This window comes from Oncorhynchus gorbuscha, linkage group LG01 (genome assembly GCF_021184085.1).
Source record: "Oncorhynchus gorbuscha isolate QuinsamMale2020 ecotype Even-year linkage group LG01, OgorEven_v1.0, whole genome shotgun sequence".
NCBI classification, from domain to species: Eukaryota; Metazoa; Chordata; class Actinopteri; order Salmoniformes; family Salmonidae; genus Oncorhynchus; species Oncorhynchus gorbuscha.
The window spans coordinates 23,626,468-23,645,703 of record NC_060173.1 but is presented as its reverse complement, the minus strand read 5'-3'; the positions used below and the strand labels follow the sequence as shown (position 1 = coordinate 23,645,703).

At 44.4% G+C, this 19,236-nt stretch overlaps 1 protein-coding gene across 1 annotated transcript in view; it reads right to left on the bottom strand.

The window, feature by feature from the left end:
* The window catches only part of LOC124034988 (DNA-directed RNA polymerase III subunit RPC2-like), a 56,559-nt gene extending 37,323 nt beyond the window's left edge, over nucleotides 1-19,236 (bottom strand). The window contains 12 exon segments of the mRNA XM_046348378.1: nucleotides 374-508; nucleotides 895-1,011; nucleotides 2,843-2,965; nucleotides 11,576-11,684; nucleotides 12,394-12,511; nucleotides 12,825-12,916; nucleotides 13,106-13,206; nucleotides 13,415-13,490; nucleotides 13,700-13,764; nucleotides 14,580-14,636; nucleotides 14,786-14,818; nucleotides 19,056-19,236. Coding sequence (XP_046204334.1) covers nucleotides 374-508; nucleotides 895-1,011; nucleotides 2,843-2,965; nucleotides 11,576-11,684; nucleotides 12,394-12,511; nucleotides 12,825-12,916; nucleotides 13,106-13,206; nucleotides 13,415-13,490; nucleotides 13,700-13,764; nucleotides 14,580-14,636; nucleotides 14,786-14,818; nucleotides 19,056-19,127 — 1,098 coding nt within the window. The 5' untranslated portion in view covers nucleotides 19,128-19,236.

Below are 19,236 nucleotides of genomic sequence, written 5' to 3'. Positions count from 1 at the left end.
CCAGAGAAGGCTCTGCTTACTGTGGAGCTGCATACTGTAGGCCACTGTGCTGGAGGAAGGCTGTGCAGGCAAATTTGGTAAAGGAAGTCTGCACAGGTAAATGTACTCAGGTAACTCTGCGCCTCCCCATGTGATAGAGTAAGTCACCATAGGACTGTTCGCACAGACAATGTGCTGGAGACCACTAACGGAGGGTGTAAACTAAAAACAGAGGGTCACAGGACTTCTATTTAGCGTACTTTTGATTATTCCATGGGACATTCAATGTAGCGTAAGGGGTCAGGAGGACAGAGGTTATATTAAGATAGAGACCACCAGACACTGATGCTTCAGATGGAGCTACAGTAGAGGATACCGAGACGTATTCATTCACCTGTCCAGCCAACTCCAGGCGCTTGTTGCCATAGTAGTCTCGGTCATCCACCTTGTTCTCTCCTTGGGCTAGGATAACCCTGCGCACCATCACCGCTAGGTAGATACACTTGGCCCGGAAGTTAAACTCCTTAACCTGGAGGTGGAATAGAAAACAGGGTTTGAGTCAATCGCATTTCTATGTCAATTCAGGGAGTAAACTGAAATTGTAGTTTCTTCTCAGAGAATTGAGGAAAACTGGAATTTGAACTTTAGTTCACTTCCTGAATTGACCCCAACCCTGGTAGTAAAATCACTGAATCATGTTAACACAAGTGTGTACCTTACAAATGTGTCCACTCATAGCCATATTAATAAGGACTAGAGGGTACAGGTGACAAAACTAAATCATCTTATGGTATGGCGAGCATAGTGCTTTAACCCTATCAACACCTGATACTACTGATCTTTCCATAGTAAATCCCGGGCCAGAGAGGTGTGTATAAAGCGTTTTTTTGGTGTGGTCAATCTGACAGCACTTACAGGTACATGAGTGAGGATGAGGGAAGCCAACAGCTCTCTGGCCTCCTCCATCTTGGTCTTCTTAGGCCCTCCCCACATGCGCTGTCTCCGCACCTTATTCCCAATGTATTTCAGAGCCTAGGGAACACAGAGGGATGAGAATACAACATCTTTAACTACACACCATTAATTTTAAAAACTCTCTCAGATGAAAGAGACAAACTTAAAAATACCTGGAGACGTAATTCCAAAGTGATGAAAAATGTGTGACATGAACGTTCATTGCATCGAGAAGAAAAGGACCCAAATGAACACTGAGGGATCAGAGTTGTAACGGGTCAAGTGAATCACAAAAAGCCACAACCGGATACGAATCAGCCCTTATGCCCGCATATGACTATCACACCTGAGTCAGTGATCTTCTGTGTCATGCTCTAGAGAGAAGGTCAGAGGTCAGTGAGACTGAGCACATCCTCCAGACCACCCACACGGCAGGCTATAACTATTGGCTACTGAGGACACCAGTGAAGAGGCATGCCATCCTGACCTGTGTATTATGTTACCATACTGGCAAAGGCAGTCACGCATTCTCCAGACCACCCACACGGCAGGCTATAACTATTGGCTACTGAGGACACCAGTGAAGAGGCATGCCATCCTGACCTGTGTATTATGTTACCATAATGGCAAAGGCAGTCACGTATTCTCCAGACCACCCACACGGCAGGCTATAACTATTGGCTACTGAGGACACCAGTGAAGAGGCATGCCATCCTGACCTGTGTATTATGTTACCATACTGGCAAAGGCAGTCACGCATTCTCCAGACCACCCACACGGCAGGCTATAACTATTGGCTACTGAGGACACCAGTGAAGAGGCATGCCATCCTGACCTGTGTATTATGTTACCATAATGGCAAAGGCAGTCACGTATTCTCCAGACCACCCACACGGCAGGCTATAACTATTGGCTACTGAGGACACCAGTGAAGAGGCATGCCATCCTGACCTGTGTATTATGCTACCATAATGGCAAAGGCAGTCACTCAGAACAGAATCACAGTTTATGTTCATGTGTAAAAACATGGGTAAAATGTGCATGGCTCTCTGTTGAATTTCAAAGTTTCAATGTGACTCTGGAGCCAACAGGTTTGCCCACCCCTGGGCTAATATCTATTTTATAGGTCTACTGAGGCTTAGCTTGACGTATCGCGCATCAGAGGTATAATAACACTGAAAATACATGAAAAACATGCATTCAAATCTAGTCCAAAGGCCATTGCTAGGATGCTAATATGGCCCGCATCAATGCATTGCTGGTTCCTCCTGCTAGACAAGGGTGTTAATTTCAGACAAATTGGTCCACTGCATTCAACAACACATGTCAAAGAGGACATGTTGGCCTATTAAGTAAATTACTTGATGAGGCGGAATATTCTTTAAATGCTAGGCATTACAAAGGCTGTGTCCCAAACTCAAGACATCAACACATTCTATTGAGAGCTGTTAAAATCTGGGTATTTGAAACAGTCAAGTCCTACTCCTTAGACAATATAATTAGGTCAAATGGTCAGGGGAAAAGGCCTAGTAAAGCCATGCATTCACTGGTTGTCAGAGTTCACCCAAATCACAAAATTACTTTTCCTTGCTTTGAAAGAACAGGACAAAGGAGAGACTGCAATCCATGCTTTGGGTTTATTTACCGAACCACTGTCACCAACTTAACTTTGTCAATGTACCCCAAATAACAATGCTATACATGTAATTCATTCCAAAATCATCTCAAAGTAACATGAAAAAGGGATTGATTTAAAGTTTTGTTGAGTTAGCATGTTGTGATGCCCAAACTAACAACTTAAGTTACATGTATCACCTGTTCCTCCCAGGCCAATGTGATTTAGAAACCTTTGACATAGGTTCACCAGACTGAAGCAGGTTCCAGAGAAGGAAGAGAGGGAATCATGTACCTGTATCTCAGTGAAGATCTGGGCTTTCTGGCACTCTTCCAGGCTGGGGGAGAAGTTAGCCATGACGTGCTCCTCTGTCCCAATCATCTGCACTATCTCCTGGTCACTCTCCACACCCATAGCCTGTGTGAGGAGGATAGAGGGAGTTGAGGTACAGGAGGACATTCTATTATTAGAGGGTTTGATATAAAGGAGATGAAATGTGGGAGGGAAAGGATGGAGGGAAGGTATGATGGCAGAATAGGAGGTGGAGGTAAGGGTTGATTGAGGTGGATTGAGGTGGATGACATAGGTATCAGGGAAGTATGGAGGGGTGGGGGAATTTGAAGCAGGGCATATGGTGGAGAGGTACAAGTGAAAGAATGATGAAGTGGAAGAGAAAGAGGTATAAAGGACTTAAAGAGGATGGGAGAAGAAAAGAGGAGTGGCTGGAAGATGGAGGAGATAAAGGGATAAGTACAGACAAGCAAAGAGATGAGGCAGAAGTCACAAGGTTCTCTGATTTTTGCTTATGCTAATGAGGAGCTGTGGGATTGGGGCTGGCTGGCCCACAATGCAGCTTGTCGGAGTTTGTAATACCAACAGGTTTCAAGCAGACCACCATAGGCCCTGTGCCCAAGAACACTAAGGTAACCTGCCTAAATGACTATTGACCCAAAGCACTCACAGTTGTAGCCATGAAATGCTTTGAAAGACTCACACCAACACCATTATCCCAGAATCCCTAGACCCACTCCAATGTGCATTCTGCACCAACAGATCTGATGCAATCTCTATTGCACTCCACACTGCCCTTTCCCATCTGGACAAAAGGAACACCTATGTCAGAATGCAATTCATTGACTCCAGCTCAGAATTCAACACCATAGTGCCCTCAAAGCTGATCAAGAAGCTAAGGACCCTGGGACTAAACACCTCCCTCTGCAACTGGATCCTGGACTTCCTGACCGGTCGCCCCCAGGTGGTATGGGTAGGTAACAAAACATCTGCCACACTGATCCTCAACACGAGGGCCCCTCAGGTGTGTGTGCTCAGTCCCCTCCTGTACTCCCTGTTCACTCATCACTGCACAGACAGACAAGACTCCAACACTATCATTAAGTTTGCAAATGACAACCGTGGTAGGCCTGATCACAGACAACAATGAGACAGCCTATAGGGAGGTCATAGACCTGACTGTGTGCTGCAAGGACAACAACCTCTCCCTCAACGCAATCAAGACAAAGGAGAGGAAGTACAGTTCCACTGAGGAAGTACAGTTCCCGCTCAGCCCAGTCAAAACTGTTCGCTGCTCTGGCCCCCCAATGGTGGAACAAACTCCCTCACGACGCCAGGACAGCGGAGTCAATCACCACCTTCCGGAGACACCTGAAACCCCACCTCTTTAAGGAATACCTAGGATAGGATAAAGTAATCCTTCTCACCCCCCTTAAAATATTTAGATGCACTATTGTAAAGTGGCTGTCCCACTGGATGTCATAAGGTGAATGCACCAATTTGTAAGTCGCTCTGGATAAGAGCGTCTGCTAAATGACTTAAATGTAAATGTAAATGAGATGATTGTGGACTACAGGAAAAGGAGGACCTAGCGAGCACGCCCCCATTCTCATCAATGGGGCTGTATTTGTATTTTGATATGGTCGCAAAGCTAACTAAAAAGCAGCATTCCCCAAGAGAGGATGGCTTTCAATTCAGCAGCGATAAATTCATGAACTTCTTTGCGGAAAAGATCATGATCATTAGAAAGCTAATTACAGACTCCTCTTTAAATCTGAGTATTCCTCCAAAGCTCAGTTGTCCTGAGTCTGCACAACTCTGCCAGGACCTAGGATCAAGAGACACTCAAGTGTTTTAGTACTATATCTCTTGACACAATGATGAAAATAATCATTGCCTCTAAACCTTCAAGCTGCATACTGGACCCTATTCCAACTAAACTACTGAAAGAGCTGCTTCCTGTGCCTGGCCCTCCTATGTTGAACATAATAAACGGCTCTCTATCCACCGGATGTGTACCAAACTCACTAAAAGTGGCAGTAATAAAGCCTCTCTTGAAAAAGCCAAACCGTGACCCAGAAATTATAAAAATCTAAAATCGTCCTATAGCGAATCTCCCATTCCTCTGAATTTTTGGGAAAAGCTGTTGCGCAGCAACTCACTGCCTTCCTGGAGACAAACAATGTATACGAAACGCTTCAGTCTGGTTGTAGACCCCATCATACCACTGAGACTGCACTTGTGATGGTGGTGAATGACCTTTTAATGGAGTCAGACCGAGGCTCTGCATCTGTCCTCGTGCTCCTAGACCTTAGTGCAGCTTTTGATGCCATCGATCACCACATTCTTTTGGAGAGATTGGAAACCCAAATGGGTCTACACAGACAAGTTCTGGCCTGGTTTAGATCTTATCTGTTGGGAAAGGTATCAGTTTGTCTCTGTAGATGGTTTGTCCTCTGACAAATCAACTGTAAATGTCAGTGTTCCTCAAGGTTCCGTTTTAGGACCACTATTGTTTTCACACACACACACACACACACACACACACACACACACACACACACACACACACACACACACACACACACACACACACACACACACACACACACACACACACACTTTACCTCTTGGTGATGTCATTCGGAAACATAATGTTAACTTTTACTGCTATGCAGATGACACACAGCTAGCTGTTTTCAGTGAAACATTGTGAAGCCCCAAAATTGCCCTCGCTGGAAGCCTGTGTTTCAGACATTGCTGCAAATGTTCTACTTTTAAACTTGGACAAAACAGAGATGCTTGTTCTCGGTCCCAAGAAACAGAGATCTTCTGTTGAATCTGACAATTAATATTGATGGTTGTACAGTCGTCTCAAATAAAACTGTTTAGGACCTCTGCGTTACTCTGGACCCTGATCTGCCTTTTGACAAACATATCAAGACTCTTTCAAGGACGGCATTTTTCCATCTACGTAACATCGCAAAAATCTGAAACTTTCTGTCCAAAAATGATGCAGAAAAATGTATCCAGGCTTTTGTCACTTCTAGGTTAGACTATTGCAATGCTCTACTCTCCGGCTACAGCACTAAATAAACTTCAGTTAGTTCTAAACACGGCTGCTAGAATCTTGACTAGAACAAAACAAAATGGATCATATTTCTCCAGTGCTAGCCTCTCTAAACTGGCCTTCTGTTAAGGCAAGGGCTGATTTCAAGGTTTTACTGCTAACCTACAAAGCATTACATGGGCTTGCTCCTACCCATCTTTCCGGTCCTGGCGTACATACCTACACGTACGCTATGGACACAAGACGCAGACCTCCTGATTGTTCCTAGAATTTCTAAGCAAACAGCTGGATGCAGTGCTTTCTCCTATAGGCCTCCATTTTTATGGAATGGTCTGCCTACCCGTGTGAGAGACGCAGACTCTGTCTCAACTTTTAAGTCTTTATTGAAGACTCATCTCTTCAGTAGGTCCTATGATTGAGTGTAGTCTGGCCCAGGAGTGTGAAGGTGAACGGAAAGGCACTGGAGCAACGAACCGCCTTGCTGTTTCTGCCTGGCCGGTTCCCCTCTTTCCACTGGGATTCTCTGCCTCTAACCCTATTAGAGGGGCTGAGTCACTGGCTTACTGGTGCCCTTCCATGCTGTCACTGACGTGATCTTCCTGTCTGGGTTGGCGCACCCCCCCCCCCTGGGTTGTGCCATGGCGGAGATCTTTGTGGGCTATACTTGGCCTTGTCTCTGGATGGTAAGTTGATGGATGAAGATATTCCTCTAGTGGTGTGGGGGGGGTGTGCTTTGGTAAAATGGGTGGGGTTATATCCTGCCTGTTAGGCCCTGTCCGGAGGTTACATTGGATGGGGCCACAGTGTCTCCCAACCCCATCACAGCCTTTAGAATCGGGGGGGGGGATACTCTGAATGATCGGCTATGAAAAGCCAACTGACATTTACCCCTGAGGTGCTGACCTGTTGCACCCTCGACAAGCACAGTGATTATTATTATTTGACCCTGCTGGTCATCTATGAACATCTTGGCCATGTTCTGTTATAATCTCCATCCGGCACAGCCAGAAGAGGACTGGCCACAGCAAGAAGAGGACTTTGCATTGCCCATTGTATCCTGGAAGGTTATTGATCTCATCCCGTCAGTAGAGGATGCCTGGGTATATTTTTAAATGCCTTCCTAACCAAATCAAATCAAATTTTATTTGTCACATACACATGGTTAGCAGATGTTAATGCGAGTGTAGCGAAATGCTTGTGCTTCTAGTTCCGACAATGCAGTGATAACCAACAAGTAATCTAACTAACAATTCCAAAACTACTGTCTTATACACAGTGTAAGGGGATAAGGAACATGTACATAAGGATATATGAATGAGTGATGGTACAGAGCAGCATACAGTAGATGGTATCGAGTACAGTATATACATATGAGATGAGTGTGTAGACAAAGTAAACAAAGTGGCATAGTTAAAGTGGCTAGTGATACATGTGTTACATAAGGATGCAGTCGATGTTGTAGAGTACAGTATATACATATGCATATGAGATGAATAATGTAGGGTAAGTAACATTATATAAGGTAGCATTGTTTAAAGTGGCTAGTGATATATTTACATCATTTCCCATCAATTCCCATTATTAAAATGGCTGGAGTTGGGTCAGTGTCAATGACAGTGTGTTGGCAGCAGCCACTCAATGTTAGTGGTGGCTATTTAACAGTGATGGCCTTGAGATAGAAGCTGTTTTTCAGTCTCTCGGTCCCAGCTTTGATGCACCTGTACTGACCTCGCCTTCTGGATGATAGCGGGGTGAACAGGCAGTGGTTCGGGTGGTTGATGTCCTTGATGATCTTTATGGCCTTCCTGTAACAACGGGTGGTGTAGGTGTCCTGGAGGGCAGGTAGTTTGCCCCGGTGATGCGTTGTGCAGTCCTCACTACCCTCTGGAGAGCCTTACGGTTGAGGGCGGAGCAGTTGCCGTACCAGGCGGTGATACAGCCCGCCAGGATGCTCTCGATTGTGCATCTGTAGAAGTTTGTGAGTGCTTTTGGTGACAAGCCAAATTTCTTCAGCCTCCTGAGGTTGAATAGGCGCTGCTGCGCCTTCTTCACGACGCTGTCAGTGTGAGTGGACCAATTCAGTTTGTCTGTGATGTGTATGCCGAGGAACTTAAAACTAGCTACCCTCTCCACTACTGTTCCATCGATGTGGATAGGGGTGTTCCCTCTGCTGTTTCCTGAAGTCCACAATCATCTCCTTAGTTTTGTTGACGTTGAGTGTGAGGTTATTTTCCTGACACCACACTCCAAGGGCCCTCACCTCCTCCCTGTAGGCCGTCTCGTCGTTGTTGGTAATCAAGCCTACCACTGTTGTGTCGTCCGCAAACTTGATGATTGAGTTGGAGGCGTGCGTGGCCACGCAGTCGTGGGTGAACAGGGAGTACAGGAGAGGGCTCAGAACGCACCCTTGTGGGGCCCCGTGTTGAGGATCAGCGGGGAGGAGATGTTGTTGCCTACCCTCACCACCTGGGGGCGGCCCGTCAGGAAGTCCAGTACCCAGTTGCACAGGGCGGGGTCGAGACCCAGGGTCTCGAGCTTGATGACGAGCTTGGAGGGTACTATGGTGTTGAATGCCGAGCTGTAGTCGATGAACAGCATTCTCACATAGGTATTCCTCTTGTCCAGGTGGGTTAGGGCAGTGTGCAGTGTGGTTGAGATTGCATCGTCTGTGGACCTATTTGGGCGGTAAGCAAATTGGAGTGGGTCTAGGGTGTCAGGTAGGGTGGAGGTGATATGGTCCTTGACTAGTCTCTCAAAGCACTTCATGATGACGGAAGTGAGTGCTACGGGGCGGTAGTCGTTTAGCTCAGTTACCTTAGCTTTCTTGGGAACAGGAACAATGGTGGCCCTCTTGAAGCATGTGGGAACAGCAGACTGGTATAGGGATTGATTGAATATGTCCGTAAACACACCGGCCAGCTGGTCTGCGCATGCTCGGAGGGCGCGGCTGGGGATGCCGTCTGGGCCTGCAGCCTTGCGAGGGTTAACACGTTTAAATGTCTTACTCACCTCGGCTGCAGTGAAGGAGAGACTGCATGTTTCCGTTATATAGATAGGCATGCCCCATTCAATAAATTTAGAACCAGGAACAGATATAGCCCTTGGTTCTCCCCAGACCTGACTGCCCTTAACCAACACAAAAACATCCTATGGCGTTCTGCATTAGCATCAAACAGCCCCCCGTGATATGCAGCTGTTCAAGGAAGCTAGAAACCATTATACACAGGCAGTTAGAAAAGCCAAGGCTAGCTTTTTCAAGCAGAAATTTGCTTCCCGCAACACTAACTCAAAAAAGTTCTGGGACACTGTAAAGTCCATGGAGAATAAGAACACCTCCTCCCAGCTGCCCACTGCGCTGAAGATAGGAAACACTGTCACCACTGATAAATCCACCATAATTGAGGATTTCAATAAGCATTTTTCTACGGCTGGCCATGCTTTCCACCTGGGTAATCCTACCCCGGTCAACAGCACTGCACCCCCCACAGCAACTCGCCCAAGCCTTCCCCATTTCTCCTTCTCCCAAATCCAGTCAGCTGATGTTCTGAAAGAACTGTAAAATATGGACCCCTACAAATCAGCCGGGCTAGACAATCTGGACCCTTTCTTTCTAAAAATGATCTGCCGAAATTGTCGCCATCCCTATTACTAGCCTGTTCAACCTCTCTTTCGTGTCGTCTGAGATTCCCAAAGATTGGAAAGCAGCTGCGGTCATACCCCTCTTCAAAGGGGGGGAACACTCTTGACCCAAACTGCTACAGACCTATATCTATCCTACCCTGCCTTTCTAAGCTCTTCGAAAGCCAAGTCAACAAACAGATTACCGACCATTTCGAATCTCAACATACCTTCTCTGCTATGCAATCTGGTTTCAGAGCTGGTCATGGGTGCACCTCAGCCACGCTCAAGGTCCTAAACGATATCTTAACCACCATCGATAAGAAACATTACTGTGCAGCCGTATTCATTGATCTGGCCAAGGCTTTCGACTCTGTCAATCACCACATCCTCATCGGCAGACTCGACAGCCTTGGTTTCTCAAATGATTGCCTCGCCTGGTTCACCAACTACTTCTCTGATAGAGTTCAGTGTGTCAAATCAGAGGGTCTGCTGTCCGGACCTCTGGCAATCTCTGGGGTTGCCACAGGGTTAAATTCTTGGACTGACTCTCTTCTCTGTATACATCAATGATGTCGCTCTTGCTGCTGGTGAGTCTCTGATCCACCTCTATGCAGACGACACCATTCTGTATACTTCTGGTCCATCTTTGGACACTGTTAACAAGCCTCCAGGCAAGCTTCAATGCCATACAACTCTCCCCCAGTGACCTCCAATTGATCTTAAATACAAGTAAAACTAAATGCATGCTCTTCAACCGATCGCTGCCTGCACCTGCCTGCCTGTCCAACATCACTACTCTGGACGGCTCTGACTTAGAATACGTGGACAACTACGAATACCTAGGTGTCTGGTTAGACTGTAAACTCTCCTTCCAGACCCACATCAAACATCTCCAATCCAAAGTTAAATCTAGAATTGGCTTCCTATTTCGCAACAAAGCATCCTTCCCTCATGCTGCCAAACATACCCTTGTAAAACTGACCATCCTACCAATCCTCGACTTCGGCGATGTCATTTACAAAATAGCCTCCAATACCCTACTCAACAAATTGGATGCAGTCTATCACAGTGCAATCCGTTTTGTCACCAAAGCCCCATATACTACCCACCATTGCGACCTGTACGCTCTCGTTTGCTGGCCCTCGCTTCATACTCGTCGCCAAACCCACTGGCTCCATGTCATCTACAAGACCCTGCTAGGTAAAGTCCCCCCTTAGCTCGCTGGTCACCATAGCATCTCCCACCTGTAGCACACGCTCCAGCAGGTATATCTCTCTAGTCACCCCCAAAACCAATTATTTATTTGGCCGCCTCTCCTTCCAGTTCTCTGCTGCCAATGACTGGAACGAATGACATAAATCTCTGAAACACTTATCTCCCTCACTAGCTTTAAGCACCAACTGTCAGAGCAGCTCACAGATTACTGTACCTGTACATGGCCCACCTATAATTTAGCCCAAACAACTACCTCTTTCCCTACTGTATTTATTTATTTAGCTCCTTTGCACCCCATTATTTTTATTTCTACTTTGCACATTCTTCCACTGCAAATCTACCATTCCAGTGTTTTACTTGCAATATTGTATTTACTTTGAAACCATGGCCTTTTTTGCCTTTACCTCCCTTATCTCACCTCATTTGCTCACATTGTATATATACTTGTTTATATTGTATTATTGACTGTATGTTTGTTTTATTCCATGTCTAACTCTGTGTCGTTGTATGTGTCAAACTGCTTTGCTTTATCTTGGCCAGGTCGCAATTGTAAATGAGAACTTCTCAACTTGCCTGCCTGGTTAAATAAAGGTGAAAAAAACAAATAAAAAAAAGTCTGAACACTGATTTTTATATTAGATTAGCTAATTTCATATCAGCTAATTAGTTCTTAATTGGTAGTACAAGTGGGTTCCACTACCAACACATTGAACAACAACGCTGAACAGGTTAGAGAAGTGGCAGAGGCTGGCATTATCTGTATTCTGTAGTCAGACTGTAGTCATATTCTGTAGTCGAACAGCGCCACCATGTGGACTTGGAATTCTTACCTTGAATATAATGGCAATGGGGGCATCCTCTGACAGTGCGTTGTGTCTTAGGTAGAAGCGTCCCTGCTTAACGATCATATTGGTCCTGCTCTTCTTCTCATGGGTGGAACTGTAACCTCATGACAAAGCATGAGTGGAGAATGGTGGTTAGTGAACTGAGGGTTGGATAAACACATGCGGATACAGAGTACAGTCTTACAATGATAAAGCACTCAAGTAAGCAATACATGAGAACACAATAAACTGCATCAATCCTGAAAGAAAGTAGGTATTGTTGGGTTCTGAGAATATGAAATATACTTATTCATTTCACTGAGGGAGAGAGAGTCATGTATAATGTTTACATTATGTCAGGATATGTTATTCTAAGCCATCAGGGATCCTTTGGGAGGGATCCTCTGGGAGAAGAGACACCGTCTCGTACCAGTCACCATGACAGCCGTGAGTTGGAGAGGAGTGAGCACTTTGGGGCAGAGGTCAGGTCAGATGAAGTGAGGAAGAACAGATATCACTAAGGTTCTGTCTAGCAACCTTAGTGATATCTGTTCAGATGTGTAGGAGGATACTCAGCAGAGGAGAAAGGGTTAAATATCAGTGCTTGTGTGAACATGTCGTCGTCTGTACAGCCGTTTGACCCTTTGGGATGAATAAACTTGGTTTAAGATTTCATAGTGTCTGTCGAGTTGTTACTCTAATAATTAGAACCTAACAGTATGGCAATACCAACAGGAGCAAAGTGTCTCCACCAAACTGCAGCTGGAGCCTAAGTAGGGAGGCTAACAATCGGGTCAAGTCATTCTAAATATGAGTGACATCACCTGGTCACAGAGGCTCCTACTGCCCCCTTCCTGTCCTGCTCCACAATGATGCGGTTCTTTGACAGCTGCTCCTGGATCAGAATGACCTTCTCCTGACCTTTGACAATGAAATAGCCCCCTGTGGATGTAGAGACAAGGACACAAATTCACACCTATGCATTCTGATGCTCAGCACTACAGCAATCATCCTTGGGATGGGCAATTCTGGTCCTACAAGGCCACTGTATGCATGTTTTTGATCTAGCCCAGCTCTAACACACCTGGTTAGACTAATGTGGTCTAAATTGAAAATCGTCACTAGTTGATTACTTGAATCAGTGCTGGGCAGGAACAAGTCTTCACATACTGCAGGTGGCCCTCCAGGAGAAGAGTGTGTGGCCCCCCCCCCCCCCCCCCCCCAATGCAAAGGCGTTCAGCTAGGTGTTGCTTACCTGGGTCCAGAGGGCACTCGTTGAGTTTGGAGTACTCCATGTGCGTCTTCCCCGTGAGGACACAGTTAGAGCTGCGCAGCATGATGGGCATCCTGGGTAGAATATAGTTCAACGCACTGTTAGTAGGAAAATCTCAGAGAGAGTGGTGCAAACAATACACATTCTATTGGAAGATAAACATGTACTACCAAAGCACTGAACTTCAGTGGGGTAAGAACTGGTTAGTACCTTCCCCGTAGTGTGATAAAGAGAGGGTTTTGCAGAGAGGGAGAGAACAGTACCTTCCGATGGGCAGAGCATTGCGGATGATTCTCTGACTGCCACGGGTGTACTCGATGTCCACTGTGATGGGTGCAGAGTAAGTCATGTCCCTGAGACGACACTGGTGGAAACAATGCGGCTTTAAAGTATTCACAAATGTTCATTTTTATCTCAAAGTGTGCTAAAATTCAGCCGTAGGTTGAGGAAGACCCAATATGTATATATTGTAATGTCCTCCTAGTTAAGCACAGAGACTATTCAACTGTGTGACACTATTATGCAATGGTTTGTGATATTTTTGCAGGGAAGGGGAAACAGACTAGATTCACCTCGTGTGGAGACACTGGTCTGGTTACATTGAAGCTCTCTTCAACATCAGGCATGCCTACGTATATATTGAGGTACCTGGAAATGGGACGTTGGTGTTATTTTAGTTTGCTATGGATTTTAAGTAAGCACATTCTTCAAAAAAATTGTCTTGACTGCTTGTTGCGTGTCTGCCTTGTAAGTAAAAAGTTGCTGGTCTAAGAAGGCTTTGAACCAGCAACATCGCATTCCCACCAATGTTTGTTGTTGTTGGATGGCATGTATAGGGAGTAGGACCAGCAGCTTACTTTAGGTACCACATGGGATCAGCATCACTTGTGATCTTTTCATTTGCTTTCATTATCTTCTTTATCTGTAATAAACCACACAAATGCTCAAATTTAGACATAGCTTGGTTAGCTACACAATACACTTGCAAAATACTGCCATATTGAAGTAGGCCTTGAATCCGGAATCTGGCCTTACAAGAGACTCTTATATGGCAAAACTCCTTTAAGCCCAGGAAGCAGCCATTCACCAGCTTTTCAAGCTTAATATCAAAATACGTTCGTTACTCAGCAATTATGGAGTTTTGATTAGCAACTATAGTCATTTACTGCAGTCATAGCCAGTGTGTACTTCCAAAAAATATCTAAATACAAAGTTACATGCAGCTGGAAAAAAAAAAAGCCTCCTCGGCACCTCCAAGCTGTTGAAGACTTAAAACATGTGCATAGCACTAAGGTTTGTGCTATTGGGGATCCTTGGTACGTGAGCAATTTACATTGGCGGTGTAACCTTACTGTCATGCACAGGTCATAAGTCTCCAGCTCACTACAGAGGTGCCGAAGAGGGATTTTTTCAGTTGCATGTAACCTTTCATTTAGACCTTTTTTGGAAGTACATACCGACCGTGACCACAGTAAGTGACTATAGTTGCTAATCAAAAATCTGTATTTTGTGAGTAACAAACATATTTTGATATTATTAATCTTGAAAAGCTGGTGAATGACAAATTGAATGGCTACTTCCTGGGCTTAAAGGAGATTCACCATATCAATGTCTTCTGTAAGCCCAGATTCTGGTTCAAGCCCAGCCTAAACTGCTGATATGTTTTTTTCATGTGGCCATTCTATACATTATATTTATATCCTTATGTTACACCAAGTGATGAACCTGTTGCTTTACCTCCACATTGATGAAGTAGTTGAAGGAGTCAATGTGCTGTTTCACCAGACCTTTCACCTGAAATATCAGACATTAATAGAGGGACTAGAGATGGCAAAGAGACAGTAAAAGTGAAGAATGAAGTGAAAGACAATTATCCAGGTGCATATGGAATTCACTATCATTAGCTATATCCACTATATAGTAGAAATAGCAAACACTCTTACCTTCAAAAAAGCTGGCAATAGTTTCCATTTTTCCTATGGAAAAAAAAGAGATCCAAGTAAAGAAACAATAGTACACATCAGGATGTAGCTAGGAGTTGGTATCTAGCTGGCATTCTGCCTTCTCCCTACAGTTTTCAGCCATTAGCTTCGCCTGGCTCATGTGAACTACAATCCCGACACTGTTTTAAAACGCCAATAATCATCTCTTACTATACAGCTTTCTAAACGTTTGGCCCTCATCGTTCAGTTTTGCACAGATCCATGCAGCTATGGGTGCCTCCATCTGACAAAACTACACGTCTGCTACACTTCCTGAGATACCCCAGGGAGGAAGAGGTAAAGAGAGCGGCCCAACTCTGCAGAAAATATGTCTCCCTCTGTCTCCCTCTTTGTTTTCCCGCACACCAAGCAAGGAGTTTTTCTATGGAGGTCAATGAGAAAGTGTCAAATTCAGTCAAAAAAAAAATTAATGGCTTATTTGAAATGAATAGAAATGTCGTAATGCTTAGGTTGTTACAAGTGTACTGCTATATGGCCCCCGAGTGGCGAAGCGGTCTAAGACACTGCATCTCAGTGCAAGATGCATCACTACCGTACCTGATTCAAATCCAGACTGTATCAAATCCGGCTGTATCAAATCCGTGATTGGGAGTCCCACAGGGTGGAGCACAATTGGCCCAGCGTTGTGTGGCGTCCGCCGTCATTGTAAATAAGAATTTGTTCTTAACTGACTTGCCAAGTTAAATAAAGCTTAAATAAAAATGTATATAAGTAGGACATGTGACATCAGCGCAGCTTAGCTTTGAGAAAAAAACACTATGGGAGTGGTTTCGACATGGCTATGCATACTCATGCAATGAGGCTAGTAGCATAGCATCTTTCTCCATTGAATATAGGCAGTTGACGTCAACAACCCTCATCAAAAAAATGTTTTTAAGTATTAAAATAATGAGATGTGTCCAATCCAAAGAAAGGCATGAGCTAGACAGCGCGATGTGCCGTTTTGTGTCTTGCCAGTATATCCATAAGCTTTGGTTACACTAACACACAGGTGTTCAGCGCATTCTAGATAGCTAGTTGTCTTCTGTAAACAAGTGCTGTAACATGGAGATATGGCTGTGTGGTAACACTAACTCTATCAAGGTGTATCATTTTAACCTTTTGGTTTTTGAAAATGATTTATTGCTGATATGAAAGATAACGACGCCTGTCAACAAAACTCCCCCTTACAGAAGATGCTTTGTCCAATGATTTATGGTTAATGGAACTGAGTTAAGATCAAGAGCTAGTATCTAGCTAGCCTGGCACCCAGAAATACGTTTGATTCAGGTAAGTTTCCTATTAGGACCTCTACAAGACAGAATATTGAATAATAAAAATACATTTGCCCGTATGGTTGGTTCTTTTGGCAGTAGGAATGGGAGACAATATAGCCACAGGAAAGTATAATAAACTTTACAAAGCGCTGGTAGCGCATTCAACTTTTTATCAACTGAAGCATGCGCACAAGATACATGCATCAGATGCATGCATACTTCGAGATTGTGCATGTGTTTACATGGTCCTGCCCATATGATTTTTATCAATGGGGGGGGTCTAACCCGGAATGCTGATTGGCTAAAACCACATTCCAGCCGGTGTTAATTCCACAAATTATCACCAGCAAAATCTTTGACATTAAAATGCCTATTTATTCTGTTCCATCTGACTGTGCAATCCACTGTCGCATCGGCCCAGCATTTTATATACTTTATCTCCACTATAAAAACCATCCAAACATTCTCACAATTCTTTTAGACTAACATTTAGTTTTCAACAGCGGAGAATTGTATAAACCTTGCTGTCCGTCTCTCCGACATTGTTTCAATATTCAAATCCGATCTCCAGCTGTCCCATATAATGAACGAGTCTGGAGGAGACAGGCAGGCAGCCGAAATCATGAATCAGCTGGCATCCATTTTTATGGATATATACAGTCATAGCCAAAAGTTGAGAATGACACTAATATTAAACGTCAAAGTCTGCTTCCTCAGTTTGTATCATGGCAATTTGCATATACTCCAAAATGTTATGAAGAGTGATCAGATGAATTGCAATTAATTGCAAAGTACCTCTTTGCCATGCAAATTAACTGAATCCCGCAAAAACATTTTCACTGCATTTCAGCCCTGCCACAAAAGGACCAGCTGACATCATGTCAGAGATTCTCTCGTTAACACAGGTGTGTGTTGACGAGGACAAGGCTGGAGATCACTCTGTCATGCTGGTAAAGTTCAAATAACAGACTGGAAGCTTCAAAAGTAGGGTGGAGCTTGGAATCATTGTTCTTCCTCTGTCAACCATGGTTATATGCAAGGAAACACGTGCCGTCATCATTACTTTGCACAAAAAGGGATTCACAGGCAAGGATATTGCTGCCAGTAATATTGCACCTAAATCAACCATTTATCAGATCATCAAGAACTTCAAGGAGAGCAGTTTAATTGTTGTGAAGAAGGCTTCAGGGCACACAAGAAAGTCCAGCAAGCGCCAGGACCATCTCCTAAAGTTGATTCAGCTGTGGGATACAGTACAGAGCTTGCTCAGGTTTGGCAGCAGGCAGGTGTGAGTTCATCTGCACACACAGTGAGGCAAAGACTTTTGGAGAATGGCCTGGTGTCAAGAAGGGCAGTAAATAAGCCACTTCTCTCCAGGAAAAACATCAGGGACAGACTGATATTCTGCAAAAGGTAAAGGGATTGGACTGCAGAGGACTGAGGTAAAGTCATTTTCTCTGAATCCCCTTTCCAACTGTTTGGGGCATCCGGAAAAAAGATTGTCCGGAGAAGACAAGGAGAGCGCTACCATCAGTCCTGTGTCATGCCAACAGTAAAGCATCCTGAGACCATTCATGTGTGGGGTTTCTTCTCAGCCAAGGGAGTGGCCTCACTCACAATTTTGCCCAAGAACACAGCCATGAATAAAGAATGGTACCAACACATCCTCCGAGAGCAACTTCTCCCAACCATCCAGGAACAGTTTAGTGACGAACAATGCCTTTTCCAGCATGATGGAGCACCTTGCCATAAGGCACAAGTGATAACTAAGTGTCTCGGAAACAAAACATTAATATTTTGGGTCCATGGTAAGGAAACTCCCCAGACTTTAATCCCATTGAATTTGTGGTCAATCCTCAAGAGGCAGGTGGACAAACAAAAACACACATTCTGACAAACTCCAAGCATTGATTATGCAAGAATGGGCTGCCAAGTCAGGATGTGGCCCAGAAGTTAATTGATAGCATGCCAGGGCATATTGCTGTGGTCTTTAAAAAGAAGGGTCAACACTGCAGATATTGACTCTTTGCATCAACTTCATGTAATTGTCAATAAAAGCCTTAGACACTTATGAAATGCGTGTAATTATACTTCCGTAGTCCATAGTAACATCTGACAAAAATATCTAAAGACACTGTGGCAGCAACCTTTGAAAATGAATATGTGTCATTCTCAAAACTTTTGGCCACGACTGTACAAAGAAATGTCAATTGAAAAAAAGTCAAATGAACCTAAGGGCATCGAGTTTGCAGTCTTTCCAGGTTCAGTTTGAAGTAAGTGTTAACTTACTGGCTAGCTTCTCTGAACAACAGTGTCCAGTGACGAGTGAGCACATTTTCGATGCCAGGCAAAATTGCGCCTCATTAGCTCATTGTTATCGATGTATCCAAATAAATGTCACTAGAAAACAGCTTAAACAAATACGGCTACTTTGCTGTTATTCCTTTAGCACGAACGACCAGCCGGCTTGGGTAGCAACGCTAGATTTGTGTCGTGACTATATCTTGTGGAAGGATGAAATAGTACCCACAAATTCATCAAAACAACTATTTTAATCTAAATCTGTCAATCATTATTTGAATGTTGGTAACCCGTTGTACAAAAGTGATAATGCCCGAGAATGAGGTGTTTGGAGGATATATTGGCACGGTTTGCCGGTACGCGACAGCGTCCCGGGCCTAACACCCGTGCCAAACACCGGCATCTCCGGCATTTTCACTTAAAGGTCGTGAGGGAGCTTTCCTGATTCAAACGCAGATTTCTGCCTTAGAACTCAATGCAATTCAACGTCGGGTTTCTAGGCAAGTAGCTAGCTAACTTAGCTAAAAACGACATGCGTTCGCTAACTTTACATTGAAAATGAAAACAACACATAGCAGGTGGCAAACTGCACACCACTCCCGCGTATCTGTTCGCCCAGTCATCCTATTGTGCTAATGCAACAATATGATTACCTCTATAGTATTGACAGGAGCCGCGAGCTGCTGGTGAGTCATATCTCCAAACTCCTCTCCAAGGATTTCCATGATTTTTATTGTTTGTGTGAAAACGTGTAAACACCAGAACACATTTCCAATGTTTCTCCTGCAACCGGAAGCCGCTACAGCATGTACGCTTCGATGTGTCACAGCAAAA